The 7,638-nt window shown below is 66.2% G+C and overlaps 2 protein-coding genes across 2 annotated transcripts in view; both read left to right on the top strand.

The window, feature by feature from the left end:
- Positions 1 to 5,807, top strand: part of TIMELESS (timeless circadian regulator) — a 10,016-nt gene extending 4,209 nt beyond the window's left edge. Inside the window, 18 exon segments of the mRNA XM_025191394.1 lie at positions 1 to 126; positions 205 to 324; positions 456 to 601; positions 687 to 784; positions 926 to 1,049; positions 1,452 to 1,647; positions 2,044 to 2,192; positions 2,356 to 2,435; positions 2,662 to 2,785; positions 3,090 to 3,172; positions 3,245 to 3,378; positions 3,899 to 4,073; positions 4,145 to 4,213; positions 4,314 to 4,432; positions 4,553 to 4,745; positions 4,830 to 4,878; positions 5,137 to 5,219; positions 5,384 to 5,807. The exon segment at positions 1 to 126 is cut by the window's left edge and continues 111 nt beyond it. Coding sequence (XP_025047179.1) covers positions 1 to 126; positions 205 to 324; positions 456 to 601; positions 687 to 784; positions 926 to 1,049; positions 1,452 to 1,647; positions 2,044 to 2,192; positions 2,356 to 2,435; positions 2,662 to 2,785; positions 3,090 to 3,172; positions 3,245 to 3,378; positions 3,899 to 4,073; positions 4,145 to 4,213; positions 4,314 to 4,432; positions 4,553 to 4,745; positions 4,830 to 4,878; positions 5,137 to 5,219; positions 5,384 to 5,469 — 2,154 coding nt within the window. The 3' untranslated portion in view covers positions 5,470 to 5,807.
- APOF (apolipoprotein F) lies at positions 5,541 to 7,244 on the top strand. The gene is made up of 2 exons (XM_006035260.3): positions 5,541 to 5,744; positions 6,098 to 7,244. Exons 1-2 carry the CDS (start codon positions 5,563 to 5,565, stop codon positions 7,233 to 7,235), a joined length of 1,320 nt encoding a protein of 439 aa, XP_006035322.2. The 5' UTR covers positions 5,541 to 5,562; the 3' UTR covers positions 7,236 to 7,244.
- The last annotated feature ends 394 nt before the right edge of the window (positions 7,245 to 7,638 follow it).

Below are 7,638 nucleotides of genomic sequence, written 5' to 3'. Positions count from 1 at the left end.
CTCTTCCGCAAGTTCAACGCAGCGCAGCAGCCCCGCGCCTTCCTGCGGGACCTGGCTGGGGCCACGCACCTCTTCCTGCGCCTGCTCGAGCGCTTCTGCCGCCAGCGCCGCAGCCTTGTTGTCCAGGTGTCTGGGGGTTGGAGGTGGGATGGGGAGGCAGGAGGGATGGTTATGCTCTCCCTGGTCTTACTGCCCATCCTGCAGAACAAGAAGCAGCGCCGGAGGAAGAAGCCCCGGGCACGCCCGACCCCGGCTTCCCCCAGCCCCGCTGAGCTGGATGCTCTGTGGCCCAGGCTCGAGGCCCAGCTCCAGGCCTGTGCCCAGGTAAGGGGACACCTGGCTGGCGGGGGCTGTACTCAGAGTTTGGGGTCCAGAGGGAAGAGAATCCCCCCTTTGGACAGGAGGGGCCTGGTCGTGCCCTCCCCCACTGCCCCTGGCCATGCCTGTGCCTGCAGGAGCTGCCGGAGGAGGTGCCAGTGCCCTTTGATGCTGCGGCTGAGACGCCAGTGGAGGAGCAGCGGGCGCAGGCCCTGGCGCGGATCCAGACTGGGCTGGTGGCTGGTGATGCTCCCCGTGCCCTGGCCCTCCTGCGCGCCTCCAGGTATAGCTTCCTGCTCCCCCCACCAAGGTGTCTGTCCTGGGAGGGCCCATGCCCCCCACCTCTGACCTTTGCCCCGTACCTCCAGGGAGGTGTGGCCCGAAGGCAATGTGTTTGGGGCCCCTGACGCCAGCCTGGATGACGAGATCCAGCTGCTGCAGCAGATCCTCTCTGCTCCACTGCCCCGTGAGTCCCCCTGGCTGTGCCTGCAGGTGGGGGGGTTGTCCATCGCCTCTGCCCTTCCAGGCTTAGCCCCCACATGCTCAGGCTGTGCCCAGGTAGGGAGTCCCATGCACACACATGTGGGCTGACCCCCTCCCTCTGCAGGGCCAGCAGAGGCAGAAGCGGAGGAGCCAGAGGGAGGGGAGGACGAGGAGGAGGATGAGGACGAGGAGCTGGAGGCCGTCCGCGTGTCAGAGAAGGAGTTCAGCTTTCAGGACTACTTCAAGCGGTGAGTGGTGGGGGCAGGTGGGCTGTGGTATCCCATGATGCCCTACTCACCCAGACCAGGGCACCAGGGGGAGCAGGGTGCTGCGGGTTGGGAGGGAAGGAGCACTGGGGGCCAGGAGGGCAGAGCTATCCCGTGATGCCTTACTCATGGTGGCGGGTGTGGGGTGGTGGGGCCATCCCACAATACTTTGTTCAGGGGGGTGTCAGGGTAGGAGTCGAGCACAGAGCTATCCCAGGATGCTTTGCTCATTTATGCCAGGGCTGTCCTAGGATGCCTTGCTCACGGCTAGGTGGTGCTTGAGGGACCAGGTGTCCCAGGATGTTTCTTGCTCATGGTGGCGGGACTGGAGGTGTAGGGCTGTCCCAGGATGCCTGGCTCATGGCATTGGGGTGGGTGTGGCAGGTTTGCGTGCGTGCCGGTGCTGCGCGCCTACGGGCTGCTGCTGCGGGACTACGAGCACAACGGGCCGTGCACCAACCACTACGTGGCGCGGATGCTGCAGCGCCTGGCGCGAGGCCTGTGCATGCCCGGCCTGCTCTGCCAGCTCTCGCTCTTCAGCACCTTCCGCCGTCTGCTGCACGACCCAGCCGCCCCCCAGGTCAGCGCCCCCAACGTTGCCTGACCCCAAACCCCATGTCAGTGCCTCCTGACCCCTCCCCTCTGCTGCCTCCCAGGTCATTTCCCCCCTCCTACCCCTCAGGTCCCTGATCCTGCCTGACTCCTGACCCTTCCCTGATCCCACCTGATTTCCAAACCCTCCCCAGGTCAGTGCCTCCTGTCACCTCCTGCCATCCTGCAGGTCAGTGACCTCTGACCCCTCCCCATCCCCACCACTTCCCAGGTCAGTACATCTGACACTTCACTGGTTTCCCAGGGCAGTCCTCCCTGACCCCTCCAACCCCTCCCAGCACCCCCAGGTCAGACCCAGCTTGTGCCTCCAACCCTGTCTTGTGGAGGGGGTGGTGGCTGGGTGTGGTGACCTCTGATCCCCCAGGAGCTAGTGACCCTGGCCAAGTACGTGGTGGGGAAGTTCTTTGCGCTGGCAGCTGCCAACCAGAAGGCCTTCGTGGAGCTGCTGTTCTGGAAGGGCGTGGGCGCCGTGCGGGAGATGACTGAGGGCTACGGCACCCACGAGCCCCAGGGGTGAGACCCAGGGGCGAGCTTTGCTTGGCATGGGGTGGCCTGGGGGCGGCCCTGGTGCAGGCCAATGCCCAAACCCAGAATGCTTTGCTCTGCCCGTGCCCAGGGGCCTGGCTGGCGGGCAGGGGGCTGGAGGGTCCTGACCGGCATTTCCCTCCTGCTCCAGTGCCCGACACGGCCCCATCTGGTCAGAGGAGGAGGAGGAGCAGCTGCGCAAGCTGTACCAGGAGGTCAAGGAGAAAGAAGGTACCAGCCACCCCCCCCACCCCACCCCACTCGGCAGAGCCTGGGGGGAGTCCAGACACGTGGGTCCGCTCCCCAGCTCTGGGTCCCATGGCTGGAGTAGGGAGCTGGCACCCTTGCATCCCTGTGGCCCCTATGCCTCAGTTCCCCACCCCCAGTGCTGCAGGGGCTTCCCTGCCCCCTGAGCAGTTTGGGGGGGGGAGTCAGATGCTCCTCTGTTCCTTCCCAGATGACGATGTCATCGGCCACATCCTGTCCCATCTGCCCGGCCCTGCCCGCACCCGCAAGCAGGTGGTGAAGCAGCTGGTGCAGTTAGGGCTCGCCCACAGCGCCCGCGACTTTCCCCCCCCCAGGTGAGCGGGGTGGGGGGGGAGCAGGGCAGTCCTGCCACAGTGCTGGCTCCTTCAGCAGCCCCCGGGCCTAGGAGTTACAGGAGCAGAGAGCCCGGCCTGGACGCCTGGGTTTTCTCCCTGCAGTGAGAGGGGAGTGGGGTCTGGGGGATTAGAGCAGGGGGAGGCTGGGACCCTGGATGCCTGGGTTCTCTCCCAGCTCCGTCGCTGTCTCTGTGGGTGCGGCCCCCTCCTCATGCCCTTGCTTAGTTGGGGCAGTGGTGGGTGACAAACACTGGATAGACAGATGGACCCCCTGGCTTGGCAGGAAGGGGACAAACATAGTGCTGTGGACAGAGGAGCAGGAGCTGGAGCTGCAGCGGCTCTTTGAGGAGTTCCAGGGCATGGATGGTGAGTGCGGGGGCTGGGGTAGGGACCCCCCACTCATGACCCCCCCACTCATGCCCCTTCTGCCCCCCCCAGACATCCTGGGCAACATCCTGCGGCACCTCACGGCCAAGCGGTCCCGGGCCCGCGTTGTGGACAAGCTGCTGAGCCTGGGGCTGGTGTCGGAGCGCAAAGAGCTCTACAAGAAACGCCGGAGGAAGCCAGGCCCGGTATACGCGCGTGTGTGTGTGTGTGTGTGTGTGTGTGTGTGTGTGTGTGTGTGTGTGTGTGTGTGTGTGTGTGTGTGTGTGTGAGAGACACATAGCACAGACCACATGTAGCACCTAGGATGACGGACAAGGGGAGTGGGGGGTGTCATAGCCTGGACCACGTGTATGGCCTGCTATGAAGACCAGGGGTATGTGTGCATACATGGCATAGCACATTTGTGTCACGGCTGCCTTGAGCAGGCGTGTGAGGTGCCCTGGTACAGGCGACACACGGTCCAAGATGTGCGTGAGGTAGCTGGCCGCATTGGTGTATGACCCAGCATGTCTGCAGGGTGGTTGACAGGAGCGCACTGCATGGGCTGCCTGGTGCAGGTGACTTACGTGTGCATGTGCTGGGACGTGCGAGTCCTTGCAAAGCTTGGTGGGGAAAGTGCCTGTGGCCATGCATGTGTGTACACACTCGTGTGCATCGCAGAACATGCGGCTCTAACAAAGACGACACCCCCCACACCCCCGCCAGGGCCTGGAACAGTCCCCCCAAGACGTAACTGCGGCTGGACACCAGGAGGATGAAGACGAGGACGAGGAGGGCGACATGGGTGAAGAGGAGGAGGAAGGCGGCGTGGAGGCAGAGGTCGGGGAGCTGGTGCCCGCGGGGGAAGCCCCGGAGCTGGCCCAGAGCCTGCGGCAGGATGGTGAGTGGGGGGACAGGATTGGGGAATGGGGGGCTGCATCACCCCCCACCCACCCCTTTCTTTGCCCCCAGGCCTGGCCAGGCCCCTGCTGTGGCTCAAGACCTGCCTGCACCAAACTGCCACCGACCGCCAGCAGGCCCGTGAGTCAGGGTCTCCGTGTTGGGGGAGGATCGGGGGTCCTGCTGTCCTGGCCCCCCCCCGGGGCTGGGGGTGCTACACTGACCTGCTCTCCCTGGCCAGGGCTGGCTCAGCCGGTGCCGCTGGTGCCGCTGTCGGAGGAGAACGAAGATGCCATGGAGGAGCCACGGTTCCAGCGCCTCCTGCGCGCCCTGGGCCTGCGGCCCCCAGCTAGTGAGCAGGTAGGTCCCTGTCTGTGTGTCGTCATTGTTCTCCTTCCCCCCCCCACCCGCTGCAGGGAGGCAGCATGGGCAGAGCCCCACTGCCCAGGCCTGGCACTGACTGCCCCATTCCCTCCTCAGGAGTCTTTCTGGCGCATCCCAGCGGCGCTGAGTCCCCCACAGCTGCGCCAGGCGGCCGCCTCCATTGCCCAGGGGGACACCAGGGGGCCGGAGCCCGCAGAGGAGGAGGAGAAGGAGGCTGTGGGGGGCATGGAGCAGCGAGCCCAAGCCATGGATGCCCTGCAGCTGGTCCAGAGCAAGCGGCTGGCACCAGGTGAGGGGCTGGAGGTGTCAGGGGGGCACCCTGGGGTCCATGCTCCCCTGCCCTGCCCTGCCCTGATCCCCCTCCGTGTTGCAGGGGCCGCGTCGTCCAGCCCGGAGCAGTCACCCGGGTCCGATTCTGAGAGGTGAGAATCGGGCGCAGGGCCCTGGATGCCTGGGTTCCCTTCTGGTCTGGCTGAGGGTGTGGGGGGAGCCGAGACGCCTGGGTCCCTTTCCTGATACCAGTGTGGGGGGCCCTGGTGCCTGCTCCCCCCTGCTCCTCCCTCTGTCACTGTCTCCTCCCTTGCCTTTGGGCCCATGTCTCAGTTTCCTTCTTGCACCTGGAGCTTTGCCTGGGGTGGGGGGGGAAGTGGCTCCTCCTTAATCTCTTCCTATCTGTGCAGGGAAGACCCTGGCCCCTCTCAGCCCCGACCCAAGCGCAGGCGCTGGCTGGACAGTGAGGAAGAGGATGACCCGGACAGCCCAGGTCAGCTGGATCTGCACCCCACCCCCCCACAGATCTGCCCCCTCCCCTGAACCCACAGGACCAGGGCCGCTGCTGCTCTGGGGCCCATCAGGTGCTGGGCTGGAGGGAGGAGGGGCAGGGGTCACACCCCCTGACGGCCCTCCCACCCCTGGGTCTCCTTGCAGCTGCAGAGCCGGCCTGGGGGAACCCCAGGGAGCAGGAGCTGGCACCCGGCAGGAGGAAGCGCCTGCACATCGAGGATGAAGACTGAGGGCTCTGCCCCCCCTTTTACTGTCGGGTTTTTATTCCAGAGATTATTTGACAAGTCTTGGTTTTTTTTCCATGTTCATAGTTAAATAAACCCATGTTGGAGCAGCCCTGGGTGTGTCTGCCCAGCACAGGTAGGGGGGGGCTGCTGGGAAGTGGTGTCGCAATGGGTGATAATAGGTCAGTGCTCCCCCCCACCCCCTGTATAACCAGGGCTGCCAGGGAACGAGCCACAGGGCCCAGCTCCGAGCACCAACCCCAGCGCACGACAGCTGAGAGGTGAGCTGGGGATGAGACCCCCCTCCCACCTACCCCTACCCCGTGCCAGTTGGGGCCGGGACCCTCTTCCGTATCCCACCTGCACCCTGCAGCAGCTGGCGGAAATGCAGCTGGGTCGGGTCCCACAGCGCTGGGTGACTTGGTGCGGCCGTGCTGGTGCACCATGTGCACGAGGGCTTCACCCAAGGGTTTAGCGGGGGACCCCAGCTGCAGCCATGAGGCCTGAGCTGTGCTGGGTGGCAGTCCTGTCCCACATGCCCCTGGTCTGCCCAGTGCTGAGGGCTATTTAAACCCTGCTTGGTTGGTGGGGTGGGGGTCTTGGCTTCTGGTGCTGTGACCCCTTCCCTCTGCAGGGTGCAAGAGCTGCCCAGGGACCCCTCTGCCATGTTGCAGTCTCTTCTGCGCCCCCTCCTGCTGCTGCTGCTATGCCACTGCCTCCAGGGCCGTGTGCTGCCCGAGTCTGCCCCAGCACAGAGTACCGCTGAGCCCCGGGACCTGGCCAGCACCCCTGTGCCAGCTCCCCCCGGATCCCCCCAGGCCACGGCCCGGTTGCTCCTCGCCTCCCTCTCGCAGCGGCTGCCCTCACGGGGAGGGCTTCCAGCCATGGGAGTTTCCTGCAGTGACCTGCTGCCCCAGGCCCTGCAGGGCTTCACAGTGATGCCCCCGCTGCCCCGGGCCCTGGCTAGCGCCGCCCTGGCTCTGGCCCTGCATGGCGCCGGCTGTGCCCCTGAAGCCGAGGCCTTGGTGCTGGAGCTGTATGCAATGCTGGAGGTGCCCGATGCCGATGCCCTCCTGCTGAGCATGTCCAGGCTGCCCCACGTGGGCTGGACGCCCCTGCTCTCGCCACTGGGGCAGCTGTGGGGCACGGCGCCTGGGCGCTGCTCTGGGCTAGTGCCTCTGGCTGACGTCCAGCTCCAGGGCCCTGCGGCCCGTGTCCACCTCACCTTCCCAGGTGCTGCCGCCGCCTGCAGCCGCCTGGGCCCCGCATGCGCTGGCGTGGCACCCCACGGCACCACTGCCTATCGTGTCGTGGGGCCGCAAGGTGCCTCTTTCGTGGCCACCCCTGGGGCCCGGGCCTGGCTGCATCAGTGCCAGCGGACAGGCAGGCACCGGGTGCGGCGCGAGGTCTGCGACGGGGAAACAGAGCCGCGCGTGCATGCTGTGGTGTCGTGGCTGCCCGGGGTCAGCACCTTCTACAACATGGGCACGGGGCTGTACTACGCCTACAACAGCTGCATGCTGCGGGCCGAGGAGCGCGCCGTGGACCTGGCTTGGGACCTGGGCTTCGACACCGTCGCGCTGCTCACGGGCAACGCCAGCGGCTTCGTGGCCAGTGCGGTGCTCCACTCGGGGCTCAAGGCCGGCGTCCGCGCCCTGGTCAGCCACTTCACCCAGGATGTGGCGCTGATCCCGACCTCGACCCTGACCCCCAGCCCCAGCCTGAGCCCCGTGACCGATTTCTACTACGATGCCTTCTACTCCAGCAAATAAACGTGGCCTGGTCGGCGCCTGGCGTGGGCTGTGTGTTTGGGCAGGGGGCACGGAGCTGCTGTTGCCCCCACTCTGGGCCTGCCAGGGTCACCGCGACCTGGGTCACCCAGGGCCGGGACGCCACGGGCACAAAGGGCAGTCGGGCTCTGACGTGGCACTTGGGGCAGCTGTCCTGTCCTCCCCCCGTGTGCCCCGCTCCCCTGCGCCGCTGCGTTTTCTTGCCCACCATGGGGGGGGGCAGCACGGCTTTGTGTGCCCAGACTCCTGGGTCCTCTTGCAGGGTGGCACCATAGGAGGGGGTCAAAGATGGGGCCCGGTCTCCTGGGTTCTCGTCTGCTCCAGGGTGGCCCCACGGGGTGACGGGGCTTTGGGCGCCAGTGGATGAGCAGAAAAATTAAAAAAA

The sequence above is a fragment of the Alligator sinensis genome, unplaced genomic scaffold, assembly GCF_000455745.1.
Source record: "Alligator sinensis unplaced genomic scaffold, ASM45574v1 scaffold1065_1, whole genome shotgun sequence".
Lineage (NCBI taxonomy): Eukaryota > Metazoa > Chordata > Crocodylia > Alligatoridae > Alligator > Alligator sinensis.
Note: the sequence above shows the minus strand (reverse complement) of the source record. Positions and strands in the feature narration are given on the sequence as shown.

What these genes read in the sequence shown, in the direction of transcription:
- APOF (XM_006035260.3), top strand. Translation starts at nt 5,563, where the DNA reads ATGTTGGAGCAGCCCTGGGTGTGTCTGCCCAGCACAGGTAGGGGGGGG. An exon ending in CAGCGCACGACAGCTGAGAG is followed by an intron (nt 5,745 to 6,097) that starts GTGAGCTGGGGA and finishes TTCCCTCTGCAG; the next exon opens with GGTGCAAGAGCTGCCCAGGG.